This window comes from Salvia hispanica, unplaced genomic scaffold (genome assembly GCF_023119035.1).
Source record: "Salvia hispanica cultivar TCC Black 2014 unplaced genomic scaffold, UniMelb_Shisp_WGS_1.0 HiC_scaffold_444, whole genome shotgun sequence".
NCBI classification, from domain to species: Eukaryota; Viridiplantae; Streptophyta; class Magnoliopsida; order Lamiales; family Lamiaceae; genus Salvia; species Salvia hispanica.
Genome location: NW_025952184.1, coordinates 51371 through 72848, shown reverse-complemented (window position 1 = coordinate 72848; position 21478 = coordinate 51371). Strand labels below are relative to the sequence as shown.

The window sequence follows — 21478 nt, the reverse complement described above, 5'->3', positions numbered from 1 at the left end:
AATAAGTGTTGTAGACAGAAAAATATTCGAAAATAAAATGCCACGAGAAATTTGAATCCACTGAATACAATTTCCAGTCGTTGCAAGTCAGTAGCAAAAACAAGAAACCATTCAAGTCTGTAACAAAAACATGAAACCATCGAGTTGTCTTACACTAGAAACCTAGTTAGAACAATCATACGAGCATGACAAACAACAGTAATACGAACACCACGGTTTCTACTCGACTCATCAGCTGGGGGGCGATGCTTTGGCAGCCCCAGTGGATTGGGCTGCCGCTTGAGGTGAGGTGGCACCATAGGCACCACCACTGTATTGTGGGGGCTGCTGTTGGCCGTAGCCAGGTTGGGCGGCTGCTGCTGGGTAACCGGACGATGGAGGTCTCTGAGCACCGGAATCAGCATGAGCATAGCTAGCCTGGGCAGGTGGGGGCTGAGAATGGGGATAGCCAGGCTGAGTATACGCACCACCTTGCGCACTAGGTGATTGCTGAGGCTGTGCATAGGCGGCAGCAGGCTGACTTCCTGGTTTTTGAGACTGAGGCGTCGCGTAATTTCCATAGGGTGGTTGGGTTCCGTATCCGCCCTGTGCCTCGTAGCCAGGCTGGCTGGTAGCTTGACTGTACGACTGCGCAGATGCAGGCGCTTGGTTGGGGTCTCCTTGTGATCCATATGCAGGAGTGTGACCATCGGGTGCTGGATAGGCAGAGTTGTAGCCTTGCTGCTGTTGATCATACCCAGCACTAGGATTCTGCTGTTGCTGGCCGTAACCGGATTGAGCGTGATATCCACCATAACCATCTTGGCCGTAGCCGCCTTGCCCTTGGCTGTAGGCGGCCTGACTGTAACCGTAGCCCGAAGCATCAGTCGGAGCAGCAGGGGGAGCTTGTTGTTGCTGGTTGTAATAATCATAGCCACCTTGATTTTGAGCAGTTGATGATTGATCCCAGCCGGCTCTGTACCCACCAGATGCAGGTTGAGGAGGATAAGCGGAGTAGGCAGGCTGAGTCATGCCATATTGTGGTGGACCAGGGTATGCACCGGGTTGGACATAGCCATAACCGGGTTGTTGACCAGGTGGGCCTGGCTGTGCCCAGTTAGTAGGTGGCCTAGCTTGATAACCTTGCTGAGAATATCCCCCAGACATCGACTGACCTCTCATGCGGTTCTGCACAAAATTGTTATGCCAAATGAACCTAGAACAGATTGTTGCATCAAGACTAGCAAGAATATATAGGATAAGAAAGAACGTATAACACAAAAAGCTAAGCAGAGGCACCAAGTAATGTATCAACTTTATATACGATCCAACAAGTAACATATATAACTCCTACACTCATAGAGAATTGCACGAAGACAAAGATTAGACACCTGCATACCGTACTTGTTGAGTCGTGTTATTGGAAAACTCCTGCAGAAGCCCATCCTCTCCCTATTCGAAGTGAATGGGTACAACAAAAATAGCAAATACTATGCATCTATAGCAGAAGAGGACTACAGGTGCATAGGAAAATCCAGTATATACAAGGAAAACTTTATCTAAATAACATGGGATAATCCATGTTATTCAATATTCAGTACAGAAATACAGATATTCATAAAGCTAAGAATATTGTTTTATTCAATATAAATGCCTCGACTCAAAGGTTTTAATCAAAAACTTATATAGAACCAAGATAGGAGAACTAGCAAGATATGTGGTAACACTATTTCAACATTACCTCATTAACTACGTCCCACACTATAACAAAAATATGGAACATGTACCACGGAGTTCTTCCTTGCGGAATGAAGAGCAGCAAAAGCTGAATTCCGCAATCCAAGATTCATTTTGACATGGCCAAAAGGATCTGCAAGTCTCTATATCCAAAATTGGCAAAATAGGGAGGCAGACAGAAGATATTGCAATTTATCTCAAATATATTCAGCTAGAGATATGACCAGGAATATAAGCGGAGGCTGGAGAGAATTACAGGACTAGTCACTACTGCTTACAAGTCGGATAGTCGGATACATTTCAAAAACATTTTATCGATAATGAAATTAATAGCAGGGTAACAGTACCTTCATTAGGAACACAATGACAAAGAAATAAATATAAGAGATCAATAATTGAGAATTGACAACATGGTTTAACTCAACGATATAACCAAGAAAATTAAATCTCAACAAACACAAGAAGAAAACAATCACACACAAATATCAACATGGTATGATATTAAACATGATGAGTGTGGGTGAGAATCGTGAGATGTTAATGCATAAGCATAAACCAAAGATCTGTGGCATATGGACATATAAAAAGATCTTTTCCATACATTAAAGCACATATAAATGGCAACCATTGAACAAACCTCACTGGTGACTTCTTCAACCATCTGTTTTGCAGCTTCAATTTGTTCACTAGTTCCATCAATCTGCACAGTCCTCTCCTTGGACATGTCGCCGGGGGGCAGATGCAAAGGTATAACCTGTAGCATATGATTAAGTATCTTTCAATTATAATGAATTTAACAGAAAGCGCAGTTTTCATGAAAACCAAGAGAAATTATCAACATAATGCATTTGTTAAATAGTTCAGGCTATCCTACCTGGATACGAGCCCCAGTCGTTGCTTGCATACTTTTTATAGTTTCACCTCCTTTGCCAATAACAAGTCCCACCTGAAAATATATCCATTGTTAAGGAAACTATGAGATAAATAACCATATAACCCAATAGGTAGCAACTAGCATACTTTATTATTAGCGATCATCATAACAAATCGCTCAGCCCCAGATTGTGGCCCAGTCAACCGCCGGGAAACTATGCCAGAACCACCTGCATCCGCCTGTTCCAGAGAAAAGCAAACTGTTAATACAAAGAATTGACAAATAAATCATTGATGAAGGGCACTCAGCTTTCTCAAACTTTCACAACCACAGAGCTGACTATTGGAACAAATTTAAAATCAACATGTGGGAGTCCAAATATTCATCCTACGTACAGAAGGGAAAAAACACATTGAAAGGCTTTCTAACATGCAGTATACCTCAGAAAGAACATCATTGATCAATTGCTCTGCTTTGGCTATCTGATCCGGAGTTCCCATGAGCTCAACTGCTCTTGAGGTAGAGTTAGGGTCTGCATCCATGTCTCTGGTGATCTGAATCTTAGCTCCTGACTGTTGTTGGAGGTACTTGATAGTCTCGCCACCTTTGCCAATTATCACACCAACCCTTCCATTTGGAATATCAATTTTCTTGCTCGGACCTGGGTGACCATAAGCACTTTGTGCTGGACCACCAAGACCTAAACCTGGGTGCTTGTGGCTAACACCTAAAACCAAAGAATATAACAAATTAGGTCCATCATCCATCCATTCAGAAAATCTCAATCAACAACTACGCATTTGTAATATTTTGCAAGGATACACGTTGATGACAAGTAATGATATAAAAATCACGAGTAACGCCCATGAATTACCACAAACATACTGAGGACGAATAATATCACTGCTATAAACTCAACAAATGTTGCAACGATGCCAACAAATATTTCGGAACTCGGTAATTAACATACATAACTATAATTTTCTGGCACTGTAAGCTCGATCAAACTGAGTGATCATCAGCATTTCGCACAATACCACCACCAAATACACACATACACTTTACAAAAGCAAATAGAGCTGAATTGAACAGAATGTGAGAGACATAAACACAAAACATGATGTGTAAGCTTAATCCAAGAGAAATCCAAACCTGTATCAACAGCGTCATATCCACCACCGGCGCCAGCTCCGTTCTCAACTCTCGCTCTCTTCGAAGGATCGGCGTTGTTCAAAAGCCTCGCAGCAATCTCCTGCACCTTCTGTTTAGCCAGTTCGATCTCGTTCAGTGGCGGCGGAACGTTGTTGTACGAAGGCGGAGGAGCGGCGGAATCGGGCGGCGACGAGAACCCGGTCGACCTGCGCCCCACAGGTGGCGGCGAATCCTCATACTTGCGCTTGTTCGTTTCGCCTCCTGCAGCGTAGACCGCCTCGTCTGCCATTTCTGCCGGGAAATTCTGGAGATTGGGGCGCGGGTTAGAGTGAAGAGGGGGGAAATGGAGAGATGTAAAAACCCTAGATTGGGTGGGTGAGAGAGAATTATGAATTACGTGGAGTAATTTATTTATAGTGTATGATAAATTAAATTCGCAAAAATGCGGTCAAAATTTATATGTTCCCCCAAAAAAATTTCTTACTATATTTCCAAATTTTAATTCTCTCCTATTTTGCAAATAAAAGTTTCACTATGATGGGTGTTAAAAAATTGGGTGAAAAAAGTTAAGTAAAATATGAATCTATTATTAAAACTAGTAAAAAAATAAATGAGATAGTTATTTACAAAAGAACAAGAATAGCAAATTATTGAGAAAATTTAACAAAATATCATGTTATCAATGCTAGTCATATTTTTCAACAAGAGTGTTATGATATTAAATTTATAAATAAACTTATTGAATTTGTAGCTATACAAAAAAAAATTGCTTATATCAAACTTATCGTTTTTATCATGATGAAGTTCATGATCTTGTAAAGTCATGTTAAACTTGTTTTGGTTAAAAATTATACCATATGCGTGAAAGAAGTTTGAAGCATTACACAAGTGTTAGTCAATCCCAATTGGTTTGAGGTGTTTTGGACCTAAGATAAATTTATCCCAGCGGACGATCATAACAAGTGGTATTAGAGTCGAGGTAGATTGGGTCGGGCCTTGGATGACCAAGGGGTCGGGCCCTGGATGAACCATGTTGGAGTTGGATGACTTAAGTTCGAGTTGCACCCACAATGTCTCGATATGTCGACTGCGTTCCCATGTGGTATCGGTTTAAGGGGAGGTTTGTTGAGTTACAAACCCATCACATATCGAATGAGTGAGGATAGTTGGAATTCAACTATATACTACAAATATCGTATAGTCCAATTAGTTTGATACATTTTGGCAGTAAAGCATGCTTGACCCAAATCAAACAATATCAAGTTAATGTGCAGTCGATCCTGTCATTGTATCAGAGCTCGGGTAGCTTTGGGTCAAGCCTGGATTATCCCTGGTGGGAGTCGGGTCATGAGAAACTTAGGTTAGAGTCGAACACAGGATGACTCAGGAGCAGGGCCGGAACGACACATGTTCGAGTCGGTCTGTAATGACTTGATGTGTCAACTGCGTTCCAAATGTATCGACTTGATAGTTAGAAGCATTATATATATGACGTTCAACTCCAATCAAGATGCATTTTGGGAGTGACCAAAAAATAAGCCCGTGCGGATCGGTTTGATGCAAAGCAGACAATATCGAACTATGTCAGTCAATAGTCCTAACAAAAATCTTAACAAATTTTGTTTCTACTGTAACCATACGCGAAACACGATCATTCAATGAAACAAAAGCTCAAAAGGAATTCCCAACAACACACAACCCACTGTTCATGCTCGGACCACTGGTGTGTATGAATCACACGTGGAAATCACCAGTGTGCTACTTTCAAGTGCGATCCAAACCATTCATGTGCTAATGACGATGGGCTATCACAAACTTAACCCATAACGTAATGCAACACATCTCTTGTATCTTGCAGTGCAACCATGATTCGTTGCTCCACATGCCCACAAATACGGTTGTGTTTTAGATGACCTTAGAGTGTCCACAATAGTGGACAGCCGCGCCCCAGCCACAAAAAAACTTGGTCGTCTGGTCATCACAGTCATGCCTCAGCCACACAAAACTTGTCCAGCCACGTCTCACATTTTTTTTAATTGTTGGACTAGAACAAAATTAATTGGACAAAAATAATTAGAAAATTTTTTGGAGAGTAGATTTGAGATTTGAAGGGAATGAAAAAAATGAATTGAGAATAGTGGGTATTATATAGATAAAATTAAAGAAAAAAAAAATGTGTTTATTTATCTTTTAACCTTTGGAAATAAGTTCCCATCACATTGAAAACCGTTCAAAATTGTAGTACTGCCCAAACAAATTCAAAAAAATGTTCCGTTGATACGGAAACCCCCCAAATTCCTTCCCTCCCTTTGTCTAGGGTTTTAAGCATAAACCCCTCCAAAATCATCAATTCCAATTTCATAATTTGAATTCTCACCCAACCCGCAATTCCCGGAATTTCACGTTTAATGTGTTCATTGCCCTGCAAATTCCCGCCACTATGAACTCTCAGCAACAAAATCAGGATTCCATGTTGAGAGAATCGATCAAGCACTTCTTAACTTCATACCACACCGGCAGCTCGGATTTCTCCTCTTTCGAGTCCATTTTCTTCCGTTTGATCCAGACAATGCTCGACCCCCCACTCGAAATCACTTGGTTCTACGCCGCAGTCACATTTCACACCGCGAAGCGTAACAGCCCTTCCTCTAGGGTGCTGATAGCTAAGGATTTGTTGAGTTTATTCATTCGGTGCTCTAATTTGAGCAGCGCGTCGAAGAAGATCGCGCTGCTGGCCCCTGTTGTATATGATTTGTACAGTATTGTGTGTGATACTAGGGCGATTGAGCCGCCCGAGAGGATTGAGGTTGGGAAATTGGTGGAGGATATGGTTTCCCACGTGATGGTATCTGCTGGGGTTTACAATTACGGGAGCGAGGATGCCGAGTGTGATAATGCTGTAGTGTGTTTCGAGGATTTGGTCCGCGTTTGGACTACTGATCGAGGTGGGGGGAGTTGCAACTTTGGCGAAGCTTTGAGGATGTTCTTCCCTCTTTTGAGTGACGGAACTTGGAAGAGGATGAATGCTGGTTGTGGGATGCGGGAGCTCGTGGGGATCGTTCTGTTGGAAGTGTTCTTTCTCAGGATTTACATGAGTTTTAGTTCCGGGATGTGTACAGAGGATATCCTGAAGGATACACGAGAGCAAGCGGTTCAAACAATCAAGGGGTTCCGGAACGTCTACTTTTTAGGTGATAATTCCTCTTATTTACCACTATATGCTTACCACTAATGAGCAGCAGATAAAGTTCTCAAGTTATAGTATTAGTCTATTAGATCATAACATGGATATCACTCTTCTTGTAGTATATATATTTAACTCTTTAAGGTGCACTGCTGGTATTGGACAATTTTTATTTTTCTATAAGTGCAACTGCTTTAATATTTAACAAATACTCCATTCATTTTTGGCATCTTGATGATCTGATAAGTAAGCGTTAAGAGTTTTTGGTATAGCAGCCTTTCACCTGGCCAAGCAAGAATAGGAGTTTATAGTGTTGAGAAGTGCTTATAAGTATTTCCAGTTTTTGTTATAAATGCGTGTTTAGCATCCATTCAAGTAAAGTCCCAAAAAAAGAACTCCAAATTGTCCGAAAGTGTAAGACATACTCTTGCAGGCTGAATCTTGATATGTTAAAGCAGCCTTGAAAATTTATTGGAATAGATTTTCTGTGTGAACCAAGATAGGAATTCCATGGAAACTCCACATATAATCCTGTTTTTTCATGTGGAAGTTAGGAACAAATCAGGGAATTATGTAAAATAAGGGATGCTATCTCTAATGCTGTGACCTGTAGATAGGAATGGTAACCTACTGCAGTATAAAGAGAAAAAAATTGCTGATATGCCCTTGATTGGTAAGCCTATGTAGAGCTTATTAAATTTCAGAGCCGGCAGCAAAAAAATTGTAAATAAAACACCCACTTGGCATCATAGAGTAATGATTACAGAGCAAATATAATGCAAAGATAAATGTCAAAATGTTCTGGCTTGTTGGTAACTATAAAGTAAGTGATTCGGACCCCAACTCCCACAATGTTCAATCATACTGTCAAGTATGGGTCGTTGATTAAAGTGCATCTAAATGATGGCATGTTAATCTGTGGAATTTTGTGTCTGTATGTTGATTCTTAATGGAGCTGAATCAATAATTGGTCTAACTAAATCATAGCACTAGAACACAATGAGTGAGAAAGAATAGACTTGTTATGTGTCTAATCAGCTGAAATTATTACTTCCTAACCATGGTGAACATATATAGAAAACTAGGCAAGTGTAATCATTAACCATTCTTCTAGCAAATAATTTTGCTTACTTATGTTTGACACCGGATGTGCCAGTATTTGTGTTTCCAAAACTGCCAATATCTAGTTTTATCATTTGCTTTCTAGACTGCTGCATTTAATGCTACATTCCAATTACTCAATTCTCAGTGATTTCGGAAATTTAAGTGGGATTCCAGATTATCTTCGTATTAATGGCGTTTTTAAAGATTAAGTGAACTTTAATGAAACCGGCTTCAAGAATCTACTTTGGTATCGCCTACGGGAAAGGTTAGGTCGTCAACAAAAACAAGGCAAACCCTACACGCCGGCTTTCGCACAAATTTTTTTCGAGCGATCGTTCATTCTGATTAGTGCAGGCCTAGAACACCCACACTGAACATGAATGCACCAGTCTTGAATCTGATGGATCAAAGCCGAGGGGCAGCTCATGATGATTTACTCAGACGTTCAATTCAAAATTTCTTAGCTGGGCGTCCCAAAAGTGCATCAAAACTCTCCGATTTGGTTTCACTGTATCATGGGTTGATTGAGAAGTTAACAGATCCGCCTCTTGATATTGTGTTGTTTTATGGTGCTATTGTATTTCACGCCTATAAATCAAGCAGTCTGCCGCCCCCAGGGATATTATCGGTTGCTGTGGACTTGCTTGAATTAGTAAATGAATCCTCAAGTTTGTTCAACGCATTAAGGAAGGTTGCTGTGATTGTTCCTGTTGTTTATCTTCTGTATCACCTAGAACTTAATTTTTCAGCCAGGGATCCATCCCTCAGAGAAGAGATTGGGATTACTGTAGAGGGAATGGTAAATTACATTAGCATTTGTTGTTCTCAGTATACAGAAGGAGGAGGTCAGGAGTCAGAACATTTAGGGGGTTATATAATGGATTTAATAAGGATTTGGATGGTGGATCCAGCCAGGGATTGTGACAAAATCAAGAGTTGGGAATCTTTCTTTCCTACTTTGGATAATGATTCTCAACCGGAAGTCACTGTCTACTTGGGTTACCTTGCTGGGGTTGTCATGAATGAGACTCTATTGTTGAGGTTGCTTCTGAAAATCTCTCCTGCAATTGATAGAGAAGACTTGCAGAAAAATATGCTGAATGTGGCTATTCAGACAATAAAGGGATTTCAGAATTTCTATTTTCTAGGTGAGACTTGAGAGCGTCTCAGCGTACTTCATTTTGCTTTTTTATAGAATTTTTGGAGTCAAAGCTTAGATGCCTTTAGTTTCAGTTTGTTTAGATGGTAACCCTTTCCTTTCCTGCTCAGTTCATGTCCCTTGCACAGTTGCACTTTTCTTGAATTTCACAGGACACACATTTTGCGTGTTTGTAGATATTTAAGCTGGTTTTTAGTGATTGGATGTGCATCATTGTCATGATATTATGTTGCATAACTTTTGCAGATTCTTACCATATCTTCAGATTTAGTGTCTGGAAATGGAAATATTTGGATCGAGATGGAGTATCATTTAAGATCTGGAGATTTACTATGTTTCTGGTCCTGGGTGCACTTATTTTTTACTTCTTGATAACAAGTCTCAATGCAATAGCTTGACCTATTTATCATTTAAGATCTGGAGATTTACTATGTTTTAGTATCAATGCAATAACTTGACCTATAAATTACACTCTCTCTGCTTCTTTCATAATGAAGATTTTCATAAAGACTTAAACCATAAAGTGATAGCTTAATTTAGAAAATCAATCTTAATGATGCTTGAAGATAGTGTCCGGAGTCATATAGACATGATTCATTTACTAGCATATTATTTGTACATTACTTTATGCTTCTGGACAAAACAAAAAATGAGTGCTTCAGTGTGGTAGCTTCCAGTTCTGTTAATACTCTTCTGCATCAGCAGGCAACCCAAACACAATGCTAATTCTCTTGATTATTTTGAAGGATCGGGTTTCTAAACATGCTTGCAAAATGTCAAATTACACATTCATATAAATCTGTCAATATTCCTGTCATAACAGCAGTCCTTGTCATGTTTGGACAAATTTACTCTGATTTGCTATCTAACAAGAGTGTTGCTCCTCACCAGATATGCTCCTCAAGATGCTGTCAGGACCCACCTTGCCTATTGTAGCCTCAATGGTACTTCTATGCATTCTTTCAACTATTAGAACTTGTATCAACTGTACATGTACAATCATTCAAGAGGAATAGCCTCTTTGATTTTGTTTCAGGATAAATAGCTAGGCAGTAAAGAACTAGCATAAAATATCTCTATTCGGTGAAACTAATTCTATAATTGCTGCAGAGCCATGTAGATGGAGTTCTTCTACATAAAGTGTTATATGATGCTGTTATTTTGGTCGCCTATCCATTTCATTCCGGGAGGTGGGTCCAGTCATCTGTCAGTCAATTGAAGAAGTTGGCTCTAGCATGGGTGTTGGCGGTTGACCGCGCCATTGAGTTTGCTAGGTACTGACTAGTGCTTTTGTCCAATACTCATCATAGTATCTTACCACACTCAGTAATAGTATCTTATTGCTGATAAATGATATCTGAAAATGAATATGCGAATTTTGCTGAGGACAGGGCTGCAACAGATCAACCTCGGGCCATTTCTTACCTTAATGCTTTCAGAGAATGTCAATTGGTGGCTGAGTTAATAAAGTGGGTCTGTAATCAAGCTAGAATTTTTGACTTTAATACCATACCCGACGTCACCAATCCCAGAGCTCTAATCCGTGAGTCATCTCATCTCTTATACTCCTTGTTGTACTTTAGCTTTCCAAGGTTTTTCGTTGGTAATTTTAACATTTGGAGCTCACAATCGAGTACAAAGTGAAAATTTCAGTTTCACTTAGAATAATCCCTGTTGGGGAATCTCTTTGGTCTGTTATACTGCAAAACAAATTGAAGCTACCAGCATAATCGTTTTAGTTCTAGGCAGTTCTGGCAATATTTCAACTATTATATTTGATGTATAACAGAAAGTTACTATATGCAGAGTGGCTATTTGTCCTTAATGGTCAGGGGATTGATATATTCGATCATAGCATGGCAAAGCTCTATGCAAAGGCAGTGGAGAGTGGGCCACCTGAACTCACACTCCGTACAGGTAATCTGAATGTGCTTATCATTGATCTCACCACGAGTGGTGAAAGCGAGGACAGAGAAATGGGCAATGAGCCTGACAACGGTGCTCTAGGGGGCCTTTGCCCGGCAACTGCAAGCGCGAAAAATGGCAGTGGCAGAAAGCGCAAAGAGGCTCTGAGTGGTTCACGCAAACAACAGGTGAAGCAGGTCAAGCTCGATCATCTTGGAAGTGCTGTTAGGAACAATTTCTTATCTTTATCCAGTGGCGGTGGACCAGATAGCGACACCGTCTTGGTTGAGAACATTTCCTCCGATGATGACATGGACCTCGCAGGATGAGTTTCCGTGCAGGATGGTGGATTTGGCCTTGTTCGTTGCAATCCAAGTGTTGGCCTCTTCTTTCACAGCTGATGTGAAAATACAGTCATTGCAATGACAAGGACCATAACTATGTTACTTTGTGTTCTTCAATAAAAAACATGAAACTTGACATGATGCTATGCCATTTGAAACATGCTTGATTTTTTTCTCTTGCATTTGTGGGATTTCTTGTTTTTGCTCTATCTATATTGAGTTTTATCATTTTTATTTTCTACTTTGTTTTGCTTTATTATTGTGATTATGTGTGAGAGTTGCTTAGGTTTCTGTTTGATGATCAATTTCTGTGCTTCTACTTCTTTCTCATTTTCAATGTTTTATTGTTTGTGGGTAAACTCTACTTGGTGTCTTTTGAAAAAAGCACACACATTTGTGTATGTGTGTGTTATTAAAAGCTTGAGAGTGAGAGAGAGAGATGTGGCCTTGGATCGTGAAATCACACCCACCTCTGTTTTTGTGTGCACTCATTCAATATTAATTAATATTCATTCAATCTTTAAAATTCGCATTTAAATTACTAAACTATTTATATGTTTTCATTTTGCTACCATTCTAGATTTTGGTTTATATTAAGCCATTTGATTAATGTCCGATAGAGTTGCGCAAATAAATCATCAAGTTATATAGCGAAATCTTAATTGGTTGCAAAATCAGAACAAATCAATAGCTTAGTAAATTGTAGATAGATTTTTAAATTGGTATGGAAAATTTGGTTTTGTAAAAGTTTATAAATTTAGGTACAGACTACCTCTCTTGTATTACTACACCATTCTAGCCCAAACATCATACTTTAACTCAAAGCTTGAGAAATTTAAGGATTTGGCTTTGAAGTTCGAGTCCTAGAAATATTATGAAATTTTAATACAATGATGTTTTCGATTATGTACCTACGATTATGTACGATTATCGCTGCTCGTAAGCTAAATTGAGTTAGTTGTACGTGGATATTTGTTTGTGTGCTATTGTATGAAGTTGATTTTTAGTATACTAAGTATTTATGGGAAATGGCCGGTACTGTCTTTTTCACTTTGATTCATTTTTCACCTCTAAAATAAAAAATTAAAGCATTTGTTATGAAAAATGGTACCTGCATCATATACAATTTACAAGTATATAAATATAGCGAAATAAATACTGGAGTATATTAATTAGTCAGCATCAGTTAATGATATATGCAGTACACCTATCTGTCAAAATTAATGGCGAGTTATGTGAAATCAGTTTAAATAAACTACATTAATAAATAAATTAATAATGAGATATGAAATCAAATACTTCAACGAGATTAGGACGAAATACAAAATTTGTATGATGTAACACTAAAACGAAATCTTATAGTATGAAATCATTTCAATATTTTTCTAGTATTTCAAATAATATTTCTTTACTAGACCAAGAATAAGTTTAATTACGTCATTATTCCAGATTTTAATAATTCAATAGTTTAAGAAAAAATAATGTAATAATAGTCCTGAGAATAGATCTACCGACACCCACCCAAAATCTGCATTTATATTGATTATCATTATATATTTAAATAGTCAAATCTGAAATCTAGTTATACATTATTTGTCCCATCACATGATAAAAGTGATGAAGGAAAAAAATTATAAGAACTCATTATTCTGTAGAAGTTGAATATCAGATAAAATAAAATAAAAATACTTGTAAGTAGAAATAATAGTTTCGTTCACGAGTCTTAATTATTTCGTGGAATTTATATCCATTTCCATTAAGAATTTGTCACTTCATATCAACTAAGTTATCAAATACTAAGCTAATCATTAATATTACTATTTAATTAGTACTATTATAATTATTAGTATTATATAGTCATCAGATAACGGAAAATACACACTAATAAGTCGTGATTGAGGAATGATCTGGTAAGTATTTTATAATACGAAATTATTAGAACTATTTAGTCCTAATTAATATTAGTGCTCAACCAAAAAGTCTTTGGTTGGTAAGGTGGTTGTTTCAGTATAAAAAAGGCTAAAAAGTTGAATGAAAATGATTTCTGCTCTTCCCTTGCACGCCATTGTATAATATATTTATTGCTATTTTATTTTGGTGGGGGGAAGACATAAATTCATTTTTATTGGAAAATACATATATTTCTTTGAATTAAATGGCCTGAATTCTTACGGATATAGAACTATAATACTAACATTTAGTTAATACTAGTATTTATTTATTTGAAATATTTAATCATTTTTTGATGCTCATTATATGTGGTTCATAAATTCATAAAGATTACAATCTATTTATAGCGTATTAAAATTTCAATTTAATTTATTAAACATGAGGCGATGTATATTTTAACCTTAATTATATATTTATTTGATTAATTCTCCAAATTTGACCCACACACCTTCAAGAAAATAAATTATTGACCTCACGCATATAGGGGTTCTTGAAACTTGAGATTGAAAATAAAAAATAAAATCAATACAATGCTGAATATTTTTCGAATTTTAAAAATTAATTGCAGCTGGATCCAAAAATGACAATCTCCCACGTAAAATGGATACGCGTATACCTCGAAAGTCAATATTTAATGTGCTCAGATATTAGTACTATTTATAATCAAATTTAATTTATAAACTATAGTAATAAAATATATTTGTAAGTCAGCCCAAGTCATTGGGATGCAATAACATATTGGGGTCTTAAAACATAGATTAAAAATTTGCAAGTGCATCTATACCAATAACTAAATCTCATAAAACTATTAAGCAAATTGACTTTTTGTATTTTGCCATAGTCGTTACTAGGAAATACATGAAATATTATTTTGGAATGGTACATTAAATGGCTAAAATGCTTTTGAAGGTAGTAATAGTAAATCAATGCATTAGGTTGGTAGGTTATTGAGAGGACATTGGAACTTATGATGTACACTATAACAACTAAACTATAGTCAAAGATTCTAATCTCTAGAAGCATATGCATATCAACTACATAAATTATTTTGGTTAATGAAAATAGAAAATTACTGTAAAATAACTACAAAGACAATAATCCATGAGAAACTACAACATATATATCAAAGCAAAGGGGGCAGACTTAATCAAAATATATAAATTAATAAGAAGTTGTTTTGTCCTATTTTAGTTTGTAATTAATAGAGAGCGGACTCCATATTATTAATAGTGCAGTATAATGATATAAGTTGTAATTAAATAATATGTAAGGATAATATGTTGTTTAACTATTCTAAAATTAAAAAATTCATATTTTTAAAGGACAGACTAAGAAAGTAGTTCCCATTTTTAGAGACGGACATAGTAGTTTTTACAGTTGGCATGTAGTGAATAAACTCCATACAAATATAAATTTTGTTGTATAACTATATACTATGTGGTTTTATGCACTCCTAACTTTGTAATTAGGGAAAGAGGAAAATAAAAATGATGGGTTTTTTTTTTTGGATTCTTTTAATTTACAGACCACCAACCATTTGATTTAAACCAAGAATAGTAATATGAAAATGGATTGTGGAATAACCCAAATTGAGGTTAATGTAAGAAAATGACGTACTCATCTTAATTTGAAATGGATGTTTTTGTTCATGCAATTCAACCATTTTTTAAAATAATTATATGTATATTTTGCTAAAAATTTTATACACTCTGATTAACCAATGGCACGATCCTACAAGCGATCTCATAGGTTCAAATATAATGTAGGTCATAGAAAGGTATAGATGATGCGATGATAGTCATTGACGATGGACAATAGACGTCACTCGAACATCAAAGGGTTGGATCGACGCTGTGCATCGTGCGATTGATAGTCGCTCCAAAAATTGAATTTAATTTAATTAACGCAAGGACAACAATAAAACTAATATATATGAAAAAAATACAAAAACAACGATAAGACTTGTTGCCTTGACCTCACTTGAATGTTCAAAATAGTGACTCTTATTTCATGCTCTCATTATTTTATCATTCAATATGATACATATACCATTGACTCCTTTGTGCTCTTACAATTTACCTACGTAAAAAATAAAACTAATCGAGAGGATAGTTGAAAAACACAAAAGTTGAAGCATATAAATTATATATGTAATGATTACTCCTATTAAACTATCTCATTAGTTCCTCTTCTCCATTATTAGAAGTGTTCCATACAATTTAATTATATTTTCCTAGTTTCGAATAGATTCTAGGCTACAATTTATAAAATAAATAGCAAAATATTGTGACTTTTTTAATGCATAAAATATGACATCTAATTTTCAAATTTAATGTTCATAGTATTATTTAGTAGTACTGTTTATTTTTTGAAAAATAAAAAACTCATTACCTTACCAATAATAATTATTGATATCTAGGCTCTGGATTTTGTGCATGCATGTATTAATTGTTAGTGGATCTCCACCATAAATACATGAATACATAATTTTATTCATTTTCTATTTTAAACAATGGGCAAACGTTATTTATAATTTTTCGATCTATATACTTTTATTATTGCAATCTATAGCTATTATCTAAGAATTTATTACAGCTTCGATTATTTTAATTGTATCTAAATTTTGGTTGATATTGAACAACCATTTATCTACATATTAGTGTTTATTATTAACGGTCTCATTTAAAATCAATACAATTTTTAAGAAATTTATAAAGAACGGTAGAAAAAAAAGTTAATGGAATATGCATCTCATTTTTCATATTTATTTTAGTAATAAAATATAAATAGAATTAGTTAATAAATTACGACATATATATTTATTAAATAATAAGACTAAAATAAAATGACAAAATGTAGTACTCCATTCTTAACGACAAAAGAGAGTTCTACTATTCATCTTTGGTTGATTACACAGAAAAAAGCACCTAGAATCCTAAAAAGTTGTAAAGCAATTCTATTTTATTTATCATCACATCACACACATATTGAATATTTTCGTTTTTATTCTGATTTGTTATTTTTTTTTAGATATCTTCTTCAAACTGATACATTTCCCTAAATGAAAAAATATTTTTATTTTATTCCTTCCCACTTGATTCATAAAATAAATCATACATTAAATTTGTGCTAAATAGAATATATCTCATATAAATGCGACATTTCTTTCCTAATCACCATAAAATAGAAAAAGAAAAGGAAAAAGAGAAAATGCAAAGAAAAATAAAGGAAAAAGGAGAAAAAAAAAAGAAAGAAATCCAGTGAGGAGTGACGAGGACAATTGAGTCATTTCACAAGCGAAATGTGTCGGCCTCTAACTCTAGTCAAAATCCAGTGTGTCATCGGGCCCGGGCCCACTCTGTTCCGATTCAAAGCCCAAACGCAGAATCGTCGGTGACTCAGTTAAACGTTGGACTCAACTCACCTCTACATACACCTATACATACAAATTCACACTTACACATTATAATATTATAAACGTGTAGAGAGAGAGAGAGAGAGAGAGAGAGAGAGAGACGTGGATTGGTATATTTAAGCTGTGGATGATACCAAATCGAACGCGTTTGGAGCTGGAGAGAGGGAGATTAGAATAATTAGAGAGAGAATTTGAAGGAGAGGAAGAGGAAGTGCAATGGCGGACTCCAGCGAATCCGTCTCCATTGATATGGAGTCCATACCATTCGCCGGCAAGGTCAAACTCTAAACCGCCGCTCGCATTATGCTTATACATATTGTGTGCATATGCAGCTGAAGTTGTTTGTGTGCGTATTGGTTTTTGTGAGGAAGTTGTGCGAATTATTAGCTGAAGTAGTTTGTAGAGCTGCATTTTTGAATAGCAATGCGAATTTCCTGAATTTGGAGGATTTTTGGAAGGAAGTCTATTTTTATGCATTTTATTTTCTTCTATAAAAAGTGCTTCAATTTCTCATTTCGCGATGACTTTTTGAGTGGAGAAAGAGCTTGTTTCGGCAAATTTACCGTAGCATTGATGTGTAGATTGAGTAAGGATCACATTTTGGGAAACAGAAATTTATTTTTGTAGCATAATTTTGTGAAGCAGGTTTTACTAGTTTTGACAAGTGAATTTCACATTTGATGCATTTCCATCGATCTGTTTTTTATTGCTTTTAACTCTATTTGTATATCAATCATGATCGTATGTGTGCGAGTGGAATAAGATATGAGGAAAGGAAAAAAAGAATTAAGCTCCTTTGATTCCAACTATACTTGCATGCTACAATTTGTGGTTCAGATTCTCAATCTTTACTTAATACTGTAGCAAGTTTCAAATGTAAATATTATGGCATAACTTTCGTATCTACTCAACGGAAAGTCGTTAGCTCAAGCTAGCTGGATTATTTTAAGCAAGTTACAGTCTCTAAATAAGCAAGAAAAGCTTCCTGTAAAGCAAGTGGAATCAGAATTTCTTAGATTGAATTAGCTGGTGGAATATTTTGCTCTACTTGATGTATTTTGGAGATTAGGTGCCGATCTTGACAAACTCGGTTCTTTCATGTTGGTTTACAGGAGCATATTATCAAAACGGGTCATGGTTCCGTCTCTGTTGCTGTATTTGGAGACCAGGACAAGCCAGCTCTTATTACTTATCCTGATTTGGCTTTAAACTGTAAGGAAACTGAACTGAATTCTTACCAACTTTATTTGTTGATTTCGACCAATTTTTTGATGTATTGTGAATACTCAATGATTTGAAATCTTGCTAATGTATTTCTCCTTAACAGTAATACCAAATAAAAAATTGTGGTGTGATATCTATTCACTAAGCCACCTGCTTTTGAGCTGCCACGTTTGCTTCAAATTTGGACATGATATTTCTTCTTTGGAATGTTATTATAGTTGGATTGAAATATTACAAGATGCGTTTGGATCATTTTTAGCCTTATATATCATGGTTTTTAAATTACAAAGTAAAACAGTTTCTCTAAGATGCTGGAAGTGCGATTTTAAAGTCTACAGCACATTATACTTCTAAAATTTGCAGTTGATATATGACTTGTTTGTTTGCATGCCACCAAACAGATATGTCCTGTTTCCAAGGGTTGTTCTTTTGTCCAGAAGCATTTTCTCTCCTTCTCCACAACTTCTGTATTTACCACATCAGTCCTCCAGGTCATGAGGTCAGTCTCGTAATTCCTTGATAATTTATGTAGTTATTTACAAAGTAGTTCACCCTCATTGACACTGTATGCATTCAGTTTTGCTGTCTCTTACCTGGCACTTCTGTCAAGAGTTATTGCAGTTAGGAGCTGCTGTCGCTGGCCCTGATGAACCTTTACTGACTGTTGATGAATTGGCTGATCAGATTGCTGAAATCCTCGACTATTTTGGGTAATTCTAGTGGTTAAGTTGTAACAATTGATAATACGTACGTCAATGCACATGGTTTCGAGCTAACTCACACTCAATCTATCTCCAGGCTTGGTTCGGTTATGTGCCTGGGTGTAACAACTGGAGCTTACATTCTTACCCTTTTTGCTGTAAGTTGTTTTCATTCACCTGTTGCATCCATATATCTGTTGTGTGTCTTCACCAGAAAAATCACATGCCACTTTATTGCAGCTGAAACACTCACGACGTGTCATGGGTCTTATTCTTGTTTCCCCTCTGTGCAAATCACCTTCTTGGACAGAATGGTTATGTAACAAGGTTTGCTACTTTCCTGTTTCTCCTTGTTTCCTCACGTTCTAACTCTGCAGAAATTCGGTATCGGGTTTGGAAAACGTGACAGATTACAAGTTTCACAAGTATGGTGAACTGTTTGCAGGTGATGTCCAATTTGCTTTACATCTGTGGCATGTGTGGCATAGTAAAGGAGCTGTTGCTCATGCGATACTTCAGCAAGGTCTGTCTGGTATTCATTTTGTTTAAAAATGTTAAAAGGAATCATTTCGTTTGAAAAACATGCTAAATTTGGATTTTTTTTTCAATGGTGCAACAGGAAGTTCGTGGTGGTGTTGATGTACCCGAGTCGGATATTGTCCAGTCTTGCAGAAGAGTCAGTTCCTTGCTTCTTTTTCTCAACACATCACGATTTTAGCATTTCCAAGTCTCATATAAGTAATTACATTTTTAAACTTTTGCAGTTGTTGGGCGAGAGACAGAGTCCTAACGTGCTGCGCTTCCTTGAAGCTATTAACGAGTAAACCTCCTTGACACTATAGAAGGTCAAGACTTCGAAACCCAAAATAGAGTTTAACCTTTATCATCTGCTGCCTTGCAGGAGGCCAGACCTCAGCAATAGCTTGAGGAAATTGAAGTGTCGATCCTTAATTTTTGTTGGCGAAAACTCTCCTTTCCACGACGAAGCTCTTCACATGACTTCAAAGCTAGACAGAAGATTCAGTGCCTTGGTTGAGGTAAGCTAACCTAACCTAAAGTAAACTATCCACGGAACTACTCTCATACGAAGCATACCCTCACGTTCACCACATACTCGGATTTGTTGCAGGTTCAAGCATGTGGCTCGATGGTCACAGAAGAGCAGCCCGATGCCATGCTGATCCCACTGGAATACTTTCTCATGGGCTATGGCCTCTTTAGACCCCCCCTGTGAATCTTCTGCTCTCGAATCGCAGAAGATTCCTATGGATCCCATTGGAATCTTCTTGGTTTCTTGGAGATTTCCTTTTGTTCATCTCTGCATACATTTCCTCTATCATCGGCTTCCAGAGTCGAACGCGTGCATTTATAAACCAATTCGAGACCTGTCACATACATATATATCATCAATGAACCATAGTCAAGTTTCAATCAAAGCAACACTGCAAAAAAAAATGATCATTTCTATGCACCTGACTCCTTGTAAGCCCACTGTTCAATGCTAGCAAGTGCTTCTCTGCATCTTTCGGATACCTGAAAATTTACGAAGCATTTTTAGAAGGATGTCTGATTATGTAGCGTGGGAGACGAAAAGGGGTCGGCGCTTACGGGTGTAGAAAGTTCTGGAACATCCATGCCCTGAGCACGGATACGGATCTCTCGGGAGGCCTCTCTGAGGCCTCCAAAGCTGGTGATCCCTCTTCTTGATCTGCTGGATTGCCCACTGCTTCTCTACTGAAGGATGCCTCGAACGACCTGTCCTCTCTGGTCTCCGTCGTCCCGTGCTGCTCCCATTGCCAAGATGTGGCTGCTGATCCTCCCGAGGTCTCTGTACATGGCAGAGACCGTGGGGAGGGAACCGGGCGTGTAGGTTAGGGTCCAGCTCGGTCACAGCATGGAATGCAGAGACGACGGTGTGGATTTCGTCTAGGCATTGGCTGTATTGATTGTCCACCTATGAGTAAAATGGTAAGAATCAAGAACTAATGGATTGATTATGGAATTTAGTTTTTTTTTACCAGTTGTAGTAAAGACATGAGATGCTTTTCTTGGACTCGTTGTTGCTGTTGGTACTGCTTGAGACGGAGCTCGTTCAAGCCAGTCCGAGCAGCCAGAGGCGTCGTTCCCTGCGTTCTCAGGCGTAGCAGGCGAACTCAGCAAGTATCTCCTGCATTGGCTGGAAGAAACAGGATCCAGACAGCTGCGTTGCATTGCTGCTGCTGCACGACGTGTTGTCTGATCCAACGTGCAACGATGAGTAGCTGCTCAGCTCAGAACCCCTCCTACGCGGGGATGAGACGTTGCAAGGCTCAACGACAGCTCCTTTTGAAACGAGAAGGCACGGGATTAGGGTTGAGCCTCTCGTGCTCCATCAACATCCACTCATTCATCATGATCGGGCTAGGCATGCCTCCGTTGAAGTCCCATCTTCTGCTGGCATCGTAGGGAAGGCCTCCGAACCCGGGCTCAAACGTCGAACTCACGCAAGCATTGGGGGATTGAAAGGTGTAAGAGGCACTAGGATTGCTACTAATCCCCTCAATGTACTTCCCGGTGGTCCAAAGCCCGTCCCCGACACAGCCTAAGGGGACCTTGTCCTCCCCGAAGGCTGGGGGCAGGGGAATTCCCGCCATGATACGGGTCTGAATATGCCAGTTCACTAAATCCGAGTAACTGGGAGCTCAATGCCGAGTCGCATCAGCTCCCATCTCGCTGCAATGGGCATGTGGTCCTTGCGAAAGATCTGTTTG

At 37.6% G+C, this 21478-nt stretch overlaps 3 protein-coding genes and 1 pseudogene across 4 annotated transcripts; 2 read left to right on the top strand and 2 right to left on the bottom strand.

The window, feature by feature from the left end:
- Window positions 1-23: 23 nt before the first annotated feature.
- Window positions 24-4130, bottom strand: LOC125199268 (far upstream element-binding protein 1-like). Its single transcript, XM_048097340.1, has 6 exons — window positions 3743-4130; window positions 3031-3317; window positions 2737-2829; window positions 2591-2662; window positions 2354-2470; window positions 24-1167 (listed from the first exon to the last, which is right to left on the bottom strand). The coding sequence occupies exons 1-6, from the start codon at window positions 4029-4031 to the stop codon at window positions 232-234; spliced, it is 1794 nt and encodes a 597-aa protein (XP_047953297.1). The 5' UTR covers window positions 4032-4130; the 3' UTR covers window positions 24-231.
- Window positions 4131-6001: 1871 nt separating this feature from the next.
- Window positions 6002-11620, top strand: LOC125199263. 2 transcript variants are annotated; one of them, XM_048097334.1, is made up of 6 exons: window positions 8232-8295; window positions 8385-9178; window positions 10081-10133; window positions 10300-10463; window positions 10581-10732; window positions 10996-11620. In XM_048097334.1, exons 2-6 carry the CDS (start codon window positions 8407-8409, stop codon window positions 11421-11423), a joined length of 1569 nt encoding a protein of 522 aa, XP_047953291.1. In that variant the 5' UTR covers window positions 8232-8295; window positions 8385-8406; the 3' UTR covers window positions 11424-11620. The 2 variants fall into 2 exon arrangements, with proteins under 2 accessions (XP_047953293.1, XP_047953291.1); XM_048097336.1 differs by lacking the exons at window positions 8232-8295; window positions 8385-9178 and adding an exon at window positions 6002-6933.
- Window positions 11621-16881: 5261 nt separating this feature from the next.
- LOC125199279 (protein NDL2-like) lies at window positions 16882-19962 on the top strand. The gene is made up of 11 exons (XM_048097349.1): window positions 16882-17079; window positions 17916-18015; window positions 18429-18526; window positions 18649-18737; window positions 18826-18886; window positions 18969-19055; window positions 19174-19251; window positions 19348-19404; window positions 19493-19548; window positions 19630-19765; window positions 19858-19962. Exons 1-11 carry the CDS (start codon window positions 17020-17022, stop codon window positions 19960-19962), a joined length of 927 nt encoding a protein of 308 aa, XP_047953306.1. The 5' UTR covers window positions 16882-17019.
- Window position 19963: 1 nt separating this feature from the next.
- On the bottom strand, window positions 19964-21361 carry LOC125199278 (annotated as a pseudogene).
- Window positions 21362-21478: the final 117 nt, after the last annotated feature.

What these genes read in the sequence shown, in the direction of transcription:
- LOC125199268 (XM_048097340.1), bottom strand. Translation starts at nt 4,031, where the DNA reads ATGGCAGACGAGGCGGTCTACGCTGCAGGAGGCGAAACGAACAAGCGC. An exon ending in TGATGATCGCTAATAATAAA is followed by an intron (nt 2,663 to 2,736) that starts GTATGCTAGTTG and finishes ATATATTTTCAG; the next exon opens with GTGGGACTTGTTATTGGCAA. An exon ending in TTGAAGAAGTCACCAGTGAG is followed by an intron (nt 1,168 to 2,353) that starts GTTTGTTCAATG and finishes AATTTTGTGCAG; the next exon opens with AACCGCATGAGAGGTCAGTC.
- LOC125199263 (XM_048097334.1), top strand. Translation starts at nt 8,407, where the DNA reads ATGAATGCACCAGTCTTGAATCTGATGGATCAAAGCCGAGGGGCAGCT. An exon ending in CGCGCCATTGAGTTTGCTAG is followed by an intron (nt 10,464 to 10,580) that starts GTACTGACTAGT and finishes TGCTGAGGACAG; the next exon opens with GGCTGCAACAGATCAACCTC. An exon ending in CAATCCCAGAGCTCTAATCC is followed by an intron (nt 10,733 to 10,995) that starts GTGAGTCATCTC and finishes TACTATATGCAG; the next exon opens with AGTGGCTATTTGTCCTTAAT.
- LOC125199279 (XM_048097349.1), top strand. Translation starts at nt 17,020, where the DNA reads ATGGCGGACTCCAGCGAATCCGTCTCCATTGATATGGAGTCCATACCA. An exon ending in TCAGTCCTCCAGGTCATGAG is followed by an intron (nt 18,527 to 18,648) that starts GTCAGTCTCGTA and finishes GAGTTATTGCAG; the next exon opens with TTAGGAGCTGCTGTCGCTGG. An exon ending in CAGAATGGTTATGTAACAAG is followed by an intron (nt 19,056 to 19,173) that starts GTTTGCTACTTT and finishes AACTGTTTGCAG; the next exon opens with GTGATGTCCAATTTGCTTTA.